The sequence below is a fragment of the Lissotriton vulgaris genome, chromosome 2_1, assembly GCF_964263255.1.
Source record: "Lissotriton vulgaris chromosome 2_1, aLisVul1.2, whole genome shotgun sequence".
In the NCBI taxonomy this organism is placed as follows: domain Eukaryota; kingdom Metazoa; phylum Chordata; class Amphibia; order Caudata; family Salamandridae; genus Lissotriton; species Lissotriton vulgaris.
In genome coordinates, this window is record NC_141687.1 from 714,529,646 (window position 1) to 714,549,734 (window position 20,089).

General features: G+C 40.5%; 1 protein-coding gene across 1 annotated transcript in view; it reads right to left on the reverse strand.

Annotated features, from left to right (window-relative positions):
• The window catches only part of ZNF143 (zinc finger protein 143), a 415,284-nt gene that overhangs the window by 135,338 nt on the left and 259,857 nt on the right, over positions 1-20,089 (reverse strand). Inside the window, exons 5-7 of the mRNA XM_086955969.1 lie at positions 19,528-19,608; positions 15,792-15,985; positions 14,964-15,038 (exon numbers count right to left, since the gene is read on the reverse strand). Coding sequence (XP_086812095.1) covers positions 14,964-15,038; positions 15,792-15,985; positions 19,528-19,608 — 350 coding nt within the window. The remainder of the gene's footprint in view (positions 1-14,963; positions 15,039-15,791; positions 15,986-19,527; positions 19,609-20,089) is intronic.

Genomic DNA, 20,089 nt, shown 5'->3' on the forward strand with positions numbered 1-20,089 from the left:
ACGTGAGTCCTGTGCTCTCCACACTACTGGAGTTAAGCTATCCTGGCTGATGACGGCTGATAGCCAGAAACCGGTCCTAGGATGTTAGATTCCGGTCCAGGGAAGACATGGCTTGGCAGTTCGGGCTGGACTGTTCCCATGAGGCATAGGGTGAAGGCTGATTTGCATATGGCCATGTCTGAACTGGGGTGGTGTGGAGTGCAAAAAAGCGATGGATTTAGGCCCAGACCTCTGTACTGGGGTGAATGTATGACATTGTTCTGCATTCTGTCCATCAACTGTTGTTTTTGAACTTGTCAAAACAGCTGTACTAATGTTCTTAGACTACGCCAGTGTACGGAATGTATAAGCTCGCATGACCGCTTGCGTGAAAGATTGCTTGATAAATTGTGTGAAATAATGGATGTCCTTGAGCCTGACATTACCTCTTATTCATAAGCAATCTATGACAGACCCCTTTCACTTCAAGCTCATGCACAGTCAAAACAACAAAAACAAGTTAAGAGCACAACTCTGGTCATCATGCACAACACCTGCACTAACCACAGAAGCCATACACAATATACACTCTTTCCATACAAGGCACTCCCGTGTAGAAGCAAAGTACCTATTTTCAAAACGCTTCTGCAACTCTTCATGGGAAGGAAGCTTTATAGAAATACAATTAGAATACAATACAAAATCAAAAATATAGAAAACCGCTTGATACAAGGGGCATATGTATCAAAGAATGGTTTTGCAATTTTCAAATAACGATTTTTAGAGAATCGCTATTTGAGAATTGCAAAACGAGATGTAATTAAAAATTATCAATCATTTTGTGATTCATTAGCATTCCTTAATTGCAACTCGCAAATTTCGAGTCGCAATTAAGGAATGGCTTCCCATTCATTTCTGTGGGCCAAGAGGCCAATAGGAATGAATGGGAAGACAATCGCAATTTCAAGTACCCACTAGGTTCTCGCAAATTCCAAATGCAATTTCAAGGGTGTCAAAAGAACACCCTGTTGCACCCCTTAAACATGTATGTGTGCACATGTGGCACACATACATGCCCTAAGGCTTGTATGTGCGCCAGATGGCACTTTGAAAAATGCAAACATTTGCATTTTTCAAAGAAATCGCAAATTACCACCAACACGAAGTTGGTGGTAATTTGTGATTTCTTATGCCAAAATCGCACAACTTGGGTGCTTCCTGCATCGCATTTAAGGAATCGCAATTTACGATGCCTTAAATGCAATTGCAAAATAGAGAATCGCAAATTTGTTATGCTCTTTTGGGATGATACATCCCAAAAGGCATTTTCCCATTCGCAAACGGGCCGATTATGAGAATCGGCCCGTTTGCGAACGGGAAAAGGGCTTGATACATATGCCCCAAATGTTTTCCTTTATCAATGCAAAAATAAAGAATTTTAACATTTAAAACCAAGCATTGGCATAGCCAATATGTATCGCTCTTGGGACCTTATAAGTGTTTAGTTATCCAATACAATAGCCTTGGTGCAACAACATCAACTCTTGCATGGCTAAAGACTTATAAGGTCCCAAAGGCGAGACCTATTGGCTATGCCAATGCTTGTTTTCTGTAGGCACAGGAAAATTATGTGACGTGCTTAGAATCACAGAATGTTGAGCCGACACAGAGACTCAACCCAGTGTATGTGCACAACCGTAGGTTTATGCAATATTGTGTCTTTTGCTCAGCACTGTGTGTAAACCTATACACACAGAGCATACTAACACATCTCAGTGAGGTTATGTGGTCATTGCATGTGCAACTTGCAGTACACACTGACCTGCAACTTAGCCCGTTTGGTTATGTCCCTACTGGAAAACATCCGCATGTTAATACTTTGACTTCGCCCAAATCTTTGAAGAGGTTTGATAAGCTTTAATACATTGTTAAAATACATGCTATTGATTTGGATGCAACAAAAACTTACTTGCTCCTTTAGAATGCCATGAAGAGTCTAGTGGACACAAACACCATTAGCTTCCTGTTTTTTGTTTATTTTTGTGAGCAACACAGGTGAGTTCAAAGGCCCAGAACGCCAGCTCTACTGCTCTGATATAAGCCACAGCAGTAAGTAACTGCACACCACTAAGCATAAATCCACTCTAAAGGGATGCCAGGTTCCCGTGCATTAAGGCTCCACAACACACATAGGGTCAAACGTCTGTGGCTGGTGTGGATTGTAAAACAGCCTGTTATGGTAGCAGGCAGGGCAAAAGTCCTAAAATAAGAAGTGGGGGGGACTAACCTTGTTAGGCAGTATGCAAGCGGCATTGCGGCGCACAACATCACACATGGCATCACAGGAATTTACATAATAGAAAGTGGTAGGGGTAAAAAAGCATGGGGCGGTGCGGGGGGAGTCCTTGTTGGCAAAGAGCAATCAGTGATGTAAATCATAACCTTTCAGATAATTTTAAAAGGTGTAGAGGGGTCATAGCGCCCTCACACCAGGGTTATTATTTGAAGGACATGTGGTCACCTCATGACAAGTTTCAGAAACCTAAAAGTAACTAGAGGAGGAAAAGGCACAAAGTATGGAAACTGGCGGATTATTGGTCTGGAGGGCTCAAAGGATGAGGCGCGTCGATTTCACATACTGCAAGAGGAATACATCGATTTAACAGGACTTATGATGTTAGCAAATGTTCTGAAAGGGCGCTTTGCCTGGGTAATTACCACTCTGGCAAAGAACAAAATAACTAGTCCCAACAGTGTTTGAAAACGGTCTGCTATGGACAGTATGGCAGATCGAACTTGCAAGAGTCATGCAGTAACTTCTGGCTAGGAAGCTATAGCTAGAAAATGTTCTAAACTGTTACTATCCTAAAGAATACCGTTCAATATCTCTCGTGACGAACATGAAGCCCTCAACACTCTGAAAACATCCACGGACATCATAGTAAAAAGCTGTGATAAGGGTGGGGGTATAGCCATTATGGAAAAGCAAAAGTACATCAAAAAGGTAGAAGACATGCTTAACGATGACAGATTCTACAAAAAGATTAATAAGAATCCCACCTCCAAAATTAAATCTAAGATCCTTAAGCTAACTAACCGAGCTTTACGAAATGTAATAATCTGTGACAAGGAATTCCAATATATGAACTTTGAGAACCCGAAACTAGCTTGTTTTTACGGTATCCCAAAAGTTCACAAAAATGTGGACAATCCACCTCTAAGACCGATTGTCACCACGATTGGATCTGTCACAGAACTCATTTCCAAATACTTGGATGCAATACTCTGTCCACACATCCATAAAATCCCTGGCTATGTCAAAGATACGTGTCACATCATCAATACTCTTGAAGGTACCCCCTTCAATGTACACAGACAGTGGCTAGTTACACTGGATGTTGAGAGTTTATACTCCAACATTCCGGGTAATGGCGCCATTTTAGCAGTTCAATGGTTCTTGAATCTATATGAAATTGAATGTGACCATGACTTCATTATTGAATGCCTAAAGATCATACTTGAAGAAAATGTATTTGAGTTCCGTGGCGACCTGTTCCAGCAAACTAAGGGAGTCAGCATGGGCGCCTCTTGTGCGCCCACCATAGCCAACATATACGTCGCATATTTCGAACAACAATACATTTTCAATGAGGTAGCCCCATTTTTTGAATCTATTTTTTGTTGGTCAAGGTACATAGATGACATTATTTTCATTTGGGATGACAATGAAGACATTCTCTATGAGTTTGTCTCATGGTTGAATTTATGTGATGAAAACTTAAAGTTCACGCCCCAAATCAGTAATGTACAAGTGGATTTCTTGGACATAACGATAAAACATGATGGGAGACAACTATTTGTAGAATTACAAGTTAAACCTACGGCCCGTAACACATTGTTACATTTTAATAGTTTTCATCCAACCAATCAAAAACGCAGCATCCCTTTCGGACAGTTTCTTCGTTTACGAAGAAACTGTACTAAACTTGAAGACTATGACTTGAGAGCTAAGGATATGAAAGAGAAATTTATCCAAAGAGGCTACCCGCACCGGCTGGTTCGGGATGCCTACAAACGGGCAAGATTCTATGATCGGCAACATATTTTATCAGGTTCCATCAAAACAAGACCAGACGATCTGGTTTTTGTCACACGCCATTCAATCTTAAATGAACAGATTAGAAAAACTATCTGTTCATGTTGGCACTTACTGAATGTAAATAACAGCAAAGACGAACATATTAAGAAACCAATGTTCGCATATAGAAAGAACAGAAACCTAAAACTTCTGATCGTCCGCTCTCGTATGCCTAACAAAATTAAGGAGCCCATTCAGTGTAACATCTCTGATATGACACCATTGGTAGGCAATTTCAAATGTGGCACTTGTATAGTATGCCCCTTTGCTATTCAAGCCAAAGAAGTGCAATATAATGGACAAAAAATTGCAAGCAGATGTATGAGTAACTGTAAAACAAAAAACATCATCTACCTACTAATCTGCCCAAGCGAGAAAGGATATGTGGGAGAGACTTCTTGTTCCTTGAATGCTAGACTAACAGAACATAGGTCTGCAATACGTACCTCAAAAATTAATTCTCCAATGGTATCACATTTTCTTGAATGTGACCACTCATCTGAAGATATAAAGTGGTTTATATTGGAGAAAATGGTTCCTAAGGATGGAATTGATATTGACAAACTCAGGAAGAAACGTGAAGTGTTTTTTTGTTAAACACAGTCCAAAACGGCCTAAATCAAGAAATACCTTGGGAAAATGCAATCATCTGATCCCTTTTTTCAGCTAGAGTTGAATATCTCTATTAATGTAAATTCGAACTAGTTTAGAACTGTCATACGTTTTTGATGATCTGCATCCATGTATAACATGAAAATACATTCATTCAATAGCCCAGTGGACGTATAGTTATATGCCTATTGATAAATTGAATGGTAAACAATCAGTCAAGAGTCCGTATATGTAGATACATGGATCATAATATTTGGTTCTTTATTGTAATCTGAAGTTATGGACTGTTTGTTTATGTAATTACAAGTTTAAATCATAATTGTATCCATAGGCCCTATGCACAAGATATACTGTGGCTTCAAGTTCCTAATACTTCAGAGTCTCTGTGTTTATCGTATGGCTATCTCATCAGGAAGACATATACTTCTTTCCATTCACCTTGCTCTATAGAACCATATTGTGGGTAATGTAATCTCTATAAAACATAACATCAGAGCCCTGTCATATTGTGCTATAACATCTACTCTTTTCCCAGTCAAATTTGGCACAACATGAGGACTGGTACCCCATTAGTATTTTGTTAATACACAGTGCGCCTATACCCACAGAACAGTTCATTCTATAATCCAAATTATTAACTTTACCCGTATATTATCGTGTACATACAGTCTCCAGCGTCATGTACTCGTGCTGTCATTCCGGCACCTATGACGGGAGCCGTTTCGATTTCGTAGCGATCTGGATAGACGCGGCTTTACATGCGGTCTAAGCCCGTTCGGTCCCGTGACTAGATCATCTAGCGCGTTTACTGTGTCTATAAGCTACACGTGAGTGATTTTCTCTCTCGATTTTTTGAATTTATTCTTGACCCTCTCATTGGTTACCACACACTTCCTGCTAATTTAAATAGAGCTCGCTGTCACGTTGCTCGGTTCACATCATTTTCCGCTCAGCCCATTCGGAGCCAGAATTCTCTAGACGGAAGGCTGCCTGCACCGTTTTTCGAATACCTAAGGTAATTAGCGTTACAGAGCGGTCCTGTCCCACACGGCCCTTTCTTTGTACCTTCTCCATAAAATTATTGTAGAATAGAGAATTAACCGATGACTCCTGGTCTTTTACAGGATAATACTAGCAAAGGAGGTCATAGCGGCAGCCTTCATTCGCAACATGTAACACTCGGCGGCAATTACTAAACAGTTTAGACTACACCGTTCAGGATTCAGGTAATAACCATGAATCTTTAACATTGTATCGAAATCGGCCTGCTAGGATGTAACATGCCACTATATAGTATAGTATATAGTATATTTAGCTAATTTTTGCATACATCCCTCTTTAGGTTACGAATTTCGACCAATTTGAATTACCCCTTTTTTACGAACCTCTGAATCTGGCTCCGCTACCCATCTGGGACTCCCCTGTAAGTAATATTCACTGCTTTACACCTCTGTAGCATTTCGCCTCTTTAAAGCAAACCAGTATTATGGTTCTTACAACACATTCCTTGCATTTTTATTATATTTTACTTAGCAGGAGTGTACTATATTTTCATCAACGTTGAACCTTATTTCATTACTACCCATGATCTATTACCCCTTCACCAGTCAGGATTCCGCACAGGATTCTCCACAGAGACGACCTTGTTAGGCGTCACTGAGAACATCCGTCTAATGTTGGACCGCGGAGAAACGGTTACCTTGCTGTTACTCGATCTCAGTGCAGCATTTGATACTATGTCACATGCTGTACTTGAGCAAACACTTCACGCCATTGGTATCAGGGGCGCTGCTTGCAATTGGATTAAATCTCTACTGGAACAGCGCACTTTCCAAGTTTTCTCCCAATCCGCCTGCTCAGACACTATGACCCTTAAACATGGAGTGCCTCAGGGCTCCATACTGAGCACACTGCTTTTTAATATTTACATGAGCCCGCTGGCCAAAATGATAGAAGAGACTGGATTACTCATGTTCTCCTACGCTGACGATTCTCAGCTTATTTTCTCTCTATCATCCACTGACTCCAACAACATCTCGTCATTAAAACTCGGTCTAACCAACATCGCAGAGTGGATGAGAAAATTTTTTCTCAAACTCAATGGCGAGAAAACAGAGTTACTTGTTCTGGGTAAGAACAAAGCTCTGGGGACCCCAACACTGGCCAGACGTAATGGGTACCCCCCCCCCCCAGTTCCAGTCAAATCAGCCCGCAACCTCGGAGTCATCATAGATGAATCACTTAATCTCAATCAGCAAGCTGCGAAGACGTCAGGTACATGCTTCGCGATTTTAAAGTGGTTGAAAAAAATCTGTTGGATGCTGCCCAAAAATACCCAAAAAACAGTCATCAATGCTCTAATAACTTCCAGGCTTGACTATGCCAATGTGCTATACTTGGGGGCCAATAAGGCCACAACCCGACGACTACAGACAGTGCAAAATGCCGCCGCAAGATTACTGTGGAAAATTCCCATTTCCACACCTACCACCAAGTACATCCGCGAATTGCACTGGCTGAAAATCGAGAACCGGGTGAAATTCAAATCTTTATGTATTATGCACAGGATTTCAACCAACAATGCACCCAAGTACCTACAAAATCTAATACATCCCTACCGCCCATCCCGAACCCTTCGTTCAGCCACAGCCAACCACTTTGTGATTCCTAAAATCAGGCTGGCGAGAATGGGCGGCATATCCTTTTCATATCTCGGACCTTCACTCTGGAACACTCTTCCGGTGACACTTAGGCAGGAAACCAACCATATGAAATTCAGGAAGGCCTTAAAAACCTGGCTGTTTAACATCTAGAACCTGAACCAATCAAAGCACTGGATCATCAGCGCCGGGAAACCCTTTGTTGGGTAGCTGTAGCGCTATACAAATGAAATAAATAAACCTATATGGGCCTGTTGTTTGCTTTTAACACGAATCCAAGGACACAGTATATCACTGTTTGTCATCTTCTTTGTGGTAAGAGCACCTATACCCATATACACTCATAAACGATGGAAGCGAACTGTCAAGTAAAAGATATAACAATGTGCCATAATGATTAGGTTGACTGAACTAGTCAATCCGATTAGGACATTTTAGATTTTGTTGTAAATATATGTAGATAAGAATGTATTTTTGTATTTTTCTATGATATATGTATATAAATGTATATATTCTTGTAAAAAATTATTCTTTTCATTCTACTTTTCTAATTATTCATTGTGTGAAGCTATATATCATTATGTTGAAGGCTTTAACATTAGTGGACTCTATAGTATAATGTATCAGGTTACCTATTGTGCAAGTGTATATATACATGTAACATTATGTTTTTTTAGTGAATACCTGCATTTATCAATATGGTATATATCTGATAGGCACTCGTACTGTATTATTTACATTGATGTTATGTGTTTTATAGAGTAGTGGACGGCTACCTGATGAAGGCATGTATGCCGAAACGCGCGTTGTAGACATCTGCCGCACTGCCTGAGTCAACATTTTCGTCTAATCACATGGATTTGTATATACTTTTTGATGGTGTATGAGTTTATTCACATGTAATCAATTTGATTCTCAAATGCACAATTGAATCAAATTGAATGCACCATTGTTCCATTTATTCAAACATGAACTTTGTATAATTTAAAAAAAAAGGAAAAACATAATTTATATATAAAAAAATGAATAAATAGACTGATCATAATAAGTACTTTATGTGTATCGGGTTGTTGTAGAGTGCTTGTCCTGCATATGTCTATATCTTAGACACAGAAGGGTATTCTTTAGGATAATAACAGTTTAGAACATTTTCTAGCTATAACTTTCTTTCACTAGTTTTCATTCCCTATGTTATAGCTAGTCTGTTTAAAGGGGTCCCTTGTTTCCTAAGTAACTTCTGGCTAGGTACAGAGATGGAAAAAAACCAGAAGGACAAACAACACCTTCAGATACGAGTTCGCTCTGTGTAACTTTGACTAAGACGAGGAAAACCAAATGACTTCAAAAAAATTGAGATCACAGCTATCGTCCAATGTAAGAAGTATGTAAACAATTAACTATAGGGTGTTTTGTTTTCTTCACAGGAAAATAAATACATAAAAAGGTAAAGCATAGACAAGTCAAACATTCCCAGGGGCGTCTACATGACAAATTCCGATTCTAGTAAGTGTGCTTAAAAATGGCTGACAGCAAAACGTACTGCTCTTAGGTTCCTGAAAGCACAGAGCCCGTAAACTCCAGGCCACTTTTGCTGTCATAGTCTCTGAACAGTAGAAGCTAAAGATCGGGTTCACGTTTCAGAAAATTTGATTTTTTAAAAAGGCATCGCGAGTTTGCTATTTCTTCGTTCAAGGGCAAGCCGGCTATCTTCAAAAATTAGCCGCGTTGCAGCGAAAGTGATAGTGAAAGTGAAAGTGAAAGTGAAAGTGACGCACACTCTTGTGGAGGTAGGGTGGAGGGATGTGCCGGAGAAAGGGTGGAAGAAACAGAGACTGTTGTAGAAGCAGCCGAGAGCAAGAGACTGCGCGCTGGTCAAAGAAAAATAATACAAATGAAAGACAAGCGGTCTTCAAAAAGGAGACGGAGAGTGCGGAGCGAGTGGGCGAAGAGAGAGAGGGGCATGTGGGCGAGGAGAGAGGGGGATGAGGTAGAGAGCAGGAGGTGAGCCCGCGAGTGGTGCGCGCGGCCGTGTGCGCTTACCGCGAACGAAAGTGAAAGCTCAAGGATGTCGAGCCGGGAGAGCATCTGCTCTTTTTCGAAGCACATACTCGTGCTTGTGGCGTGCCCTGCTCGCTCCCGCAAGGTACATGCCGCCACAAACACGAGAATGTGCTTCGAAAAAGAGCAGAACGACGGCTAATGGTTCTCCTATGCAGCGCATGCGCGCTGCGTAGGCTAGACCTAAAAAAAATCAATATCATTGCTTAGATCAAAAAGGGCATCAACTGAAAAAACAACAAGGTGATGGAAGGAATGCTTAAATTAATCTCAGCCACTGGAGATCACTGTGGGCTGCATTCCAGACCAACGTTTTTCACCCACTATTTCATTCTAGAGACCCGATTAATGCAAATCAGCCAAGGTCCTGCTTCAATAGGAACATGCAACCCGAACTGTCAGACCATGTTCACTTCAGATGGTACAAAAGCAACCCCAGATCAGTTTCCACCTATTTACGTCTCTTCAGTGAGGTACAGCTTGAGTCCTATAGCACAATGAAAGCACTGAGGGAATCAAGTGCGAAAACAACAAAGTGATGTAATGATTGCTTAAATTAATCTCATCTACTGTAGATCGCTCATGGCTGCATTCCAGACCATCATTTTTCACCCACTGTGCTATTCTAGGCCCATCATATGCAAATCTGTCTTGGTCCTGTCCCAGTAGGAAAACTCTAGTCAGAATTGCCAGGCCAGGCCCTCTCCGATGGCACAAAAACACCCCCAGACCAGTTTCAACCTACGTAGGTTTCATCAGTAAGTTGTAGCTTGAGTCCTATAGCACATTGAGCACGGGACCATGTCTGGGTATACCCGTTGCACAGAGGGCATCTACCCCAAAAACAATAAGGTGCTGGAAGGAACGCATTCGAGATCAACAGAGCCAAGACTGATTTGCACAAGGTGAGTCTCTGTCTAGAATGACACAGTGGAGAAAAATGGTGCTTGGAATGCGTCCCAAAGTGATACTAAATTTGGTTGAAAACCTACATTGTGATTTGGTTACATGTTATGTTTAGTTTTGTACAAAAAAAGGCCTTTTAGCAGTCGTAAAAGGTCCGATTCTTCCTGATTGGATCCTTTGCGACCATAAAAAATGCTTCATACATCTGACCCTATGTGCCTTGCTCTACAATTATTTTGTTTCCCTAAAAATATTCAAATATTATCTTGTGAAACATATTAATTGACTCTTAAGGCTGCTGGAGTCTGCAAAACACAAAGCTTGTGTGCTCCAAATCAATCATAAACACCACATAGTCTTCCTCCTATAACAGTGGGTTCAGTTTGCGAAGAGTCGCTAATTCAAATTTCTGTGTCCTGACAAATTTGTTTAGGAATATTTAAACCCATTACTAGATTTACCGTCAGGTCTTGAGTGAGGATTATGATGTAAATGGAGTAAAATCCCTGATTATGTTCTTCTGCTGGTACTTCTATATTACCCCCTTCTTCAATAAGTTCTCTACTTCCTGATATAACCATTTTAGTTCTTCTGATTTGCAGGATTTTATTTGGTTTGTATTTTCTCTATTTCAATTTCAATCCACTGCAAGGCCATTCCACTGAGTCCAATCTTCTTCAGTCTCCTCAGCAGAATCGGATGAGACACCGTGTCGAATGCTGCAGAGAGGTCTAACGGTACAAGAATGGTGGAGTGGCCACTATCTAAGGTCATTCTGATGTTATCTGTGACCTCAACTAGGGCCAACTCCGTGCTGTTATTGGGCCTAAAACCAAATTGAAAGAGGTCCAGGGAGCTATTATTTTCGACATGAGGGGATAGATGTTGATTAATGTATTTTTCCAAGATTTTGCTGAGATGAAGTAATAGAGAGATGGGGCGGAGATTGGAATGGATTGGAATATGTTTGTAATTCTTTTTCTCACTTGGATAACAGTTTTTGCCCTCAATTTAAGTGGTTCTGGCAGACACTGCAATGAAATCTTTGATCTTGACCCACTACTGGTTACTATATCTGCTGAGAAGAGTGTCTGAATTGGCAATATGCCATTGGGTGGCAATTGGGCTCCAAATCTTTTCATTGCCTCCAACTTTTACTCTCCCTTTCTTGTGGAGGTTCTGTGGATGCTCGTGTATTAGCTCTTTTCCAAGCTGTGGACACTATTGGCATTTTCTCCAACCTTGGTGTGAATGCCTTCAAAGAAGCAGATTCTTTTGCCCTGGCCTATAATGCTGAGGAGCATGGGCACGATCTGGATCCTCTTCTGCGATGATGCAAGTGCCTCAAGGAGAATAGGCCTGCTCTTCCTTGAGCTGTACCCTGTAGGTATCTGCTGCTCTTTTAACCTCAGATCTAAAATATTGATCAATTGATATTTAGTTGTTCAAGTTGATCTATCAAGAAAACTAAAATACTTTGGACTGGTGTGCCTTCTCACACACCCAAGCCTCTAGAGTGATAACTCTGACCTGTAGGGCGCCCATTGGTAGTCACGAGGACTGGCGTCTTTCATATCTGCTAATGGGACCCAATTAAAGCAGAAAGGTAATAAGAAAGCACATTCCGAGTGGATGCTACACGTACAAAAAGAAATAACGCACCACATCTTTGGATCTGATACAAAGTATACATTAGAAAATAGGACAGAGGCCTGTCTTTTTGACCACTAACGGGCGACCTACAGGAATATACAGAGTTCAATTCATTTTTTTCAGATTCATCATTCTTAAGGATACTTGGGTATCTCCCTACATTGCCCTGAGGAAGACCCCAACACATGGTAAAACTTCACGCTCTATGCTTGGGGTTGAAAGGTCAATGCAACATTCTGTGTACCACGAAGTTGGATTGGTTATCATTAAGGAACTGTATAGGCACACCAGTCCAAATTGATGTAATATTCTTGATGGACAGACTTGAACAACTACATATCAATTGATCAACATTGAATATATGTTATGCACTCACTGTTGTCACAAGCACTTTTGCACTGCACACCCTATGTTGTTACATTGCTGATATAGTGAAGTCAATTTATTTAAGGTAATATATATTTTTACCAATGGAAGGATCAGGTTTTGATTATTGTTTGGATCAAATTTTCTTGATATAAGGAGTGCCTTACTGGATCATTGACTACTAACTAATAGGCAGTGAAGGATGTTAAAGTCTGAGATGGTGCTGATTTCACATCAATTGCCCTGCATTCATACATGCACAACTCATACCATATATATACAGACATACCACTCACCTTGCACTCATACAGGCACTCCCCTTACCCTGCACTCACACAGCACTACTTAATATATAGTCCCCACTCATGCACACACACTGGTACACTTCTCCCCCTGCACTAATGCAGACTCACTGCTCACCCACTCTGCACTTATTAGGCACCGTGTTCACCCACCCTGCAACCACATAGGCAACCTGCTCACCCACCCAGCACACAAAGAGACACATTGCTCACCCATCCTGCACTCATACAGGCGAAATTCATGTTATACTCATACTAACCCTAACCCCTGCAATCACAAAGGAGGACCACTCATCTGAGGATCAGACAGGCACAACTCACTCTATCCTCGTGCAAACACCTCATCAGTACCTACACCGGTACAATGCACTCTTTGCACTCACAATTACTCACCCTGTACTCTCACAAAGACAGAAACACAGATACATAGGAACAGCAGGAGGAGACAGGAGTAACAGGGTCAGCATGGCAGGAGTCGGCGGGACCTAGAAGTGAAGGTTGTACCGACGAAGGGACAAAGGGAAGTGGGAAATGATGTGGACAACAAGGGCCAAGGGCAGCATGATGGTGCTCGCCAGGTGCCCCTTAGTCGGGCAAGGTGCCTTAGCAAGCGAGCGGGCACAACAAGAGAGGACAAGGACAAATATGCAGCATTAGAGGAATTCACCAGGCACCAAAGTTGGAAAAACATGGCCCATCTGTGTGCATGAAAAAACGAAAGAGGACAGGGATAATGAATCAACATGGCAGGAGTCCGTTGGGTAGCAAGAGGTGATAAAAGGCAACCCATTGGAGAACCAGGGGAAGTGGGAGAGGACAGGGCCAACAGGAGCAACACTGAGCCACAACGGGCTAACCATCCCTTCCTTTCAGCTCCCACATTGGCTAATTTATCTTTTGCAGCACTAGCCGGAAAGTTCATACCATCCAGAAACCCTTTTCCCATCCCATGCTGTGCAGTGAGGAGGGCAATGAACATTAAAGGAAACGAGACCTAAAAGGTGACAGTTGTGGCACAGACATAAAGGAAAGGCAACATCCGGCCCTTTCAATGTGTTGCTCCAGTCTTGTGAGTTTCCACGCCACTGTGTCATTACATTAGGTCAGGAGAAATGCCCTGAAAAGCAATTAAGAGTGAAAAAGTACTCTTTTTCAGGGACAGCACATAACCTGTGCCAAATCAAATGCTGTACTTAAGGTAATCAACATTTGGGCGGACCCAAAGGCTCTCTCTCATTCTGCTGTGTCATTAACATTTGACTGCTACGGCCATCTTGGGTGAGGGGAATTCTTTAATAGGAGTGTAACAAGCACTATATTTTAGGGGCAGGACACAACTTCTACCCAATCAATTGCTGTACTCAATGTATTTAACATCTGTGCAGAGCTATGCCAGTCTCTTAGTAGTGTTTTCCAAAGTTCTTTTTTATTTGATCACATATAGTTGAGAGTTGCACTGCCAAACCAGACTCAAATGTATACCCACAGATTGATAACCACTATGCAGTTTTTTTCTTTCAGAAAATGTTTTAAGGGCAGTTCTGGTCAGCCACCTTTGCAGGGGGTCATGCTAAACGTGTGACATTGGTGCTTCATTGTAAAGACTTCAACCTCCTGTGAATGTGTGGATCCATACAACAGCTGAGATATGACTATAATTTGTTTATTCTAAGCTTGACATAGTGTACTGGCTGTATGACGCAATGCTCTGCAGATCCTATAAAACCGCTGTGTTGTTCACCTGCCTGGATAAAGTGGGAAGACTTATGCTTCCAAGAAGCCTTCCTTCAGGTGATAACCAAACACTCACCTATGAATTGCTTCGTAAGAGTGGGATACCATTTGCATCTTATTTGGTTAACAAAGAATCAATGATCAGACAGAGTGCCTTCAGAATGCCTAATCTGGAGACTTAAAGTAGTTTGGAGCAAGGCTCAGATGAGTAAAGGAAAAGTAGTGCACTAAGTGTAAAGCACATCCCAGTCCTCAACAGCTGGCTCAAAAACAGAAGGTGTGTTGCTTTGAAGGTCAGAGTTAAGAGAACAGATAGCCAGGCAATATACCTTTATTTAACATTTCCGAAGCTTATGGAGAAACGCATATGGATGCTACTGGGTGGAGACAGCTGGAACAAACTGAGCATAGGAAAGGGTCAAAACTGATAGAATTTTTAAGGCAAATTCAAACAAAACACCACTTTAGAAACAATAAGCACATTGTAAAATATCATTAACAATAAAGGGAGTTCAAACAGCACAACAGGACATTTCACTGTTAAGATGTACTAACCTGCATTTTTTTTTCTTGGTCATTTTCCCCCATCATTCCTGTGTTATTGATTCCTTCACTACCATCGATAGACACCTAGCAATATAAAGATGTATTGACATAATTAAAATAGTGCATTTTGTTATCAATTTGAAAATAAATTAAAAGGCTCTTACAGTCTTCTAGCTCTAGTTCCAATAGTTCACAGGCTGCTTCAGTAGTGATAACCTTCTATAGGAGAATGACCAGATAACCAAAATAAACATTTGAACAGGGGTCATAAATACTGTTCCTGAAGTAACAATTTTCCAGAGTCTCTTTTCAGAGCGGCAGATTCAAACTTTCATGACAGGAGGATATTTTACTAATGGGAACACATGAAGTGAGGTAGGCTTTATTTTGAAGTTCTGATTAACGCAAAATATATTTTGGTTGTGCTCCCTAGGACACAATACATTCCCTACCAAATTTCAAATTAATGTAAAGACACCCATGACTAGGTAAGTGTGTCTCATTCCAAAAATGGGTGATTTCCCAAAAAACAAAAGAGTTCTGGTGTCCTATTAAAAGGCAAATAAATACACTAATCTCAGAAGACACTTAAGGCTTTAATATAACTTACTGAACTTTAGAGAGCATCTTAATTATTTCCTTGGTCATTATAAATGTAGGAAATGGCAATGCAAGATAACAAAATAAAATGTTAACTTTGTTTTCTTGTTCTTGTCAGTTACTATTTGGATTGCACACTAAAAATGTATTCCTTCATTTAAGTATTTTAGCAAGTATCTGTTTAAAGCTTTCATATGATATGTAATCTAGCACGTGAAACTTATGAATATAGTTTACCTTTGCTGCATACTGCTCCAATGCACTTATGGTATCAGCATCAATGGAAGCATCTGAGTGAAGTCCAGCAACAGTGCCATCGGCTTGAATGGCTAAAATAGTATCCGACTGAGGCACTTGCACTGAATGGTGGATGTAGGCTGTGGTCCCATCTTCTAGCTGAACCGCCTGCAATGCATTCTGGTCATAACTGTCTGAGAGACGACATTAAAAAAAAATTAATAAAGGGTCAACCAATGATTGACTATTTAGTGCTTAAAGAACAATTCAGGAGAAAAGTGTTCTTTTGCCTTACTGATGTTTTCTGAAAAAAGAAATGAATCTCGGAAGGTGACTGAGAAACATTTTTAGGAGTGCTCTATAAAGGTTCAGTTGATAGACTATTAAGAAATCATTAGAGAGGGATTGGTTTTGCAGCATTAGTTTTGTACAACTTTCCTGGCCAATAAATGCAGAAAGCAGTGGTTTTCAGACAAAACAGTGTCCATTAAACAAAATAAAACTTGGTACAAGGAATGAGTAAGTCATGTAACACACACAATGACGTCATTACACACTTAGGGACTGATTACATGTGGGCCGGACATTTGAGGTATTTTTCTGGGTGGAGAAAATACATTATATTCCAAGTTTTTCTTTTCGAAACAAGCAGTAACAAATAAAATGTGTGTTAAACCATCTTCTCTGTTTCAGTATACTCTTACCCAGAAGTGGCTGATATATACATAGCTCATCTGCTCAGGGCCATAATATGGGGCAATAATTTGAATGTAAGGTCACATAGTAGTTACATAATAGTGATGGAAAAGAGTGAACAAATTAATTCTTTTAATAATCCTGTTCTTACTGTTTAGGTTGACGGACTGAGATTCACAATTTATAATGTGCATGTGAGCTTTGACAAGGTGACTAATTCATCCCCATAAAAATCTCCGATTCATACTTGTGAGGATACTATAACAGTAAAGAAAGATGTTTCCTTTAGTTAAAAATCAGACGGACTGCATAGGGTAGAGTGATTACTTCAACCCACTAATCCCCAAACCACCATCACGCCTAGTTCATGAAGTCTAAATAAAAAAAAAATGTAAAAACTGAATATTGAAGAATAGTCTAATCCAAGTGATGCAGACTCCAAATACATGTTTATTCTTGGCAGTTACGGGATCAAATGTTTCTGGATGATCCACTCTATCAGGATCACCGCACAACCTGTTATATTACCCAGTAGTCTGTCTGGGCAATCTCAGGAGCCAGGATGCCAAGTTGTAAAGGAATAGCTTGCCTGCAAATTGGATAGCAGGTTTTGTCAGAATGAGACCCTCCAATGTGACCAGCATTGGGGTTTTAGAAGGACTGGTTGCCACCAAATCAAGCGAGGTGATCATACCCATATTACTTTTGGATACTAAAAATTGTAAAATAATTTGTAGACTATTCAATGGGCAGGGCATTTTGGCATGTAAGCAGTAGTGAACAAGTGGATCTCTATAAAGCTCCCTTTTTAGAATAAGAAGTTGACGGCACCTGGGTTCATTACCCAATCATGCTCGTCCCACAGAACTCATCATTACACTTGAATAAGACTGGGCACACTGATGGCAGCAGCTGCTGTGAGTGCACACGTAGCTACAGGTATGCACATGGGTGGGACAGCCAGGCAGTGTGTGGCCTTACATTCTGAAAAGTGCTTCACATCATGCTTTCGGAGTCTCTGCATTTTGTGTTTGTTGTAAAGGGCAGGTCTCACAATGGATGAGCATTGTCAGACAGACAGGAGTGACAGGATCAGCATGCTCCGGTGATGCTAGGCAGGATCCAGCATGTGCTCCTGTCCTTTTTCTGTGTACATTATTTCTGTAAATATTGGATAGTTAACTGTTTGATGCACTAAAAGGCTATTGGATCAAAGTGTGCTTAATAAACCTGACTTCCCATAGTACTCCATTAAGAGTGTCTGCCATGTTGTTCTGTTCTGTGTAAATCCAATGGCAAGAGAATGCTCTTGTTCCAGGGCTTGAGAGGAGTCATGTTCGAGTTTCTCCTAATTTCGTTATTTAAAGCATACTGATTGGTGATGCTGGTTTGAATTAAAACCAACTTCTTAGCAATCATGGACAAGAATGTTTTTACAGCAAGCCAGAATCGCTATCAGTTCCAAAACGTTTAAGGAATAAAAGAGAGCAAAGGTGTTGTGGCAGAGACTGGCTATCCAAAGGGACAAAGAAAGAAAGTATAGTGAGAAACAGCTCAGTTATGACATCATGTAGTGTCCATCGTGTGAGTGCAACAAAATTGCTATATCTAATGTAAAATGCATATTTTGTGAAATGCACGTGCACCTTTGTAAGTGTACAAAGCTCTGGAGAAAGCAAAGATACCTACAAAACCACAATTGAGATAAAGTAGAATATATCGAAAGGAAGACAAGTATTGACACACAAGCAAAGATAGAACAAGCATGACCATGCACAAAGGTTCACAATCAAAACACAGAGCATAACCAAGGGAGGTTTACAGGCCTAGAAGTGGTTGATTACCCAACTTCTAAACCAATACCACATAAGAACCCCATGGTCTATAAATAGCAACATGGTGATAGTGGAGTATCCCTTTTAAAGGACAGTTTCCCTCACCCACCAAATGCACTCCACACCATTTGTCGTCTGGCCACAAAGGACTAGACGTTACCTTGAGTTTGCACCAAGGTAAATTTAGGGTGCATTATCTGACTTTTGCAGGCAGTCACCTAACAGTGGAACTCTGAATGAGTGGACTCCAACCACTGGTTTTGTATATTGACATATTTTTCTGGTTTTGTAACACATGATTATAGTAGCACACACTAGGTGCTGAAAAAGGTAGCCACACCTCTTGTAAGGGTATTAGGCTGAAACATGTCGACCTTTTCTCACACTGTATAACAGGACTCATTTTTCATGTTACAGCTTGGGTTCAATCCTGGTCTAGGGATGCTTTAATAAAGCCCATTGCGTAGCCTTAAACAGTTTTATTTCACATTCACTCTTTCATTTGCACCCCTCACCACACCATGTTCACTCAAGGTAATTAGTTTACCTCTCTTTACACAAGAAAAACATTCCTGAGCTCCTCCCTCACTGTGAGGGGGTTGTAGCCCGCTTCGTGACTAGGTTCATGATGCAAGGAGTTTACCCTATGATAAAGCATGCCACCTCAGAGTGGGTGATGGAAACCGTCCTTTAAAAGGAACACTCCACTAGCACTGTGGTTTATAGACCCAGGCGTTCTTATATGATTATGAATCTTGAACAAAAGTTGACATCAGATTGATAATCGCAATCAGTACAGTCTCAAGCCTCAATGTTGAAATGTTGATCAAAAACGTACCTATTCAGGTAAGGTTTTACCTCATGGTATTCAAGACATAGGTCTAGCTAAACCACTATCTTTCTGTTACGTGACGGGGTTCTTTTTTATGTGCATTATTTATGTAATTATGTGTGTGTTCATGATTATCTGTAGGCATCCTTCCACTGTATTTCTCCACTACCAGCTAAAATTAGCAGCACATTATTAGAATTTGCAGAAACCCAGTGATGCATTCTGGAGGTTAGCTAGTTGGGGGTTCTCACTGTGCACTATTACTTACCTCATTCCCCTTACATGTGGACGTTTGCTAAAAGTTGCTAGCTAGTATTCTCACCCCTAATTGGCAAAAGCACAGTAAGACGGAATTAGAATTTAAATAACTTACCTTTTGAAGAGTGGTGAATATATGCTGTGGTGCCATCCTCTAGTTGAACTGCCTGTCCATCTTCCAAACGCAGGTTGTCCACTATTGAAACAAAAACATTAACTGAAAGTGTTGTATTCACCCTGTATTCGCTATGTGTACTTGTGAGCATCCAGATACACTCCAGTTACTCAGGTAGTGGACTGATAGCAAACATTAAATAACAATGTCAATGGTTTTTCTTAGACAGGTTGACCTTACCTAATGTCTTTATTAATCTAATACATTTAAATTAATTAAATATTGATCTATCAGAAATTAGGTAATAGTGTTGTAGCCTTTTTAATAAATAATGATAACAAAATTCTTCCTATACTTTACCATTGGGAGATCCCCGTCTGCCAACGAAAAGTTACTAGTAGTAACTTTACTCTCTTAAGGGTGAACAGCCAAAGTAGGAAATTTACTACCAAGTGTAAAAGTAAATTTCCACATGCAGATTTACTCAAGTGTAAATTTTTCTTTTGTGAATAGTCCCCATTCTCTCTACTCAGAAATACTACCAAAGACAGTCCCATTTTCT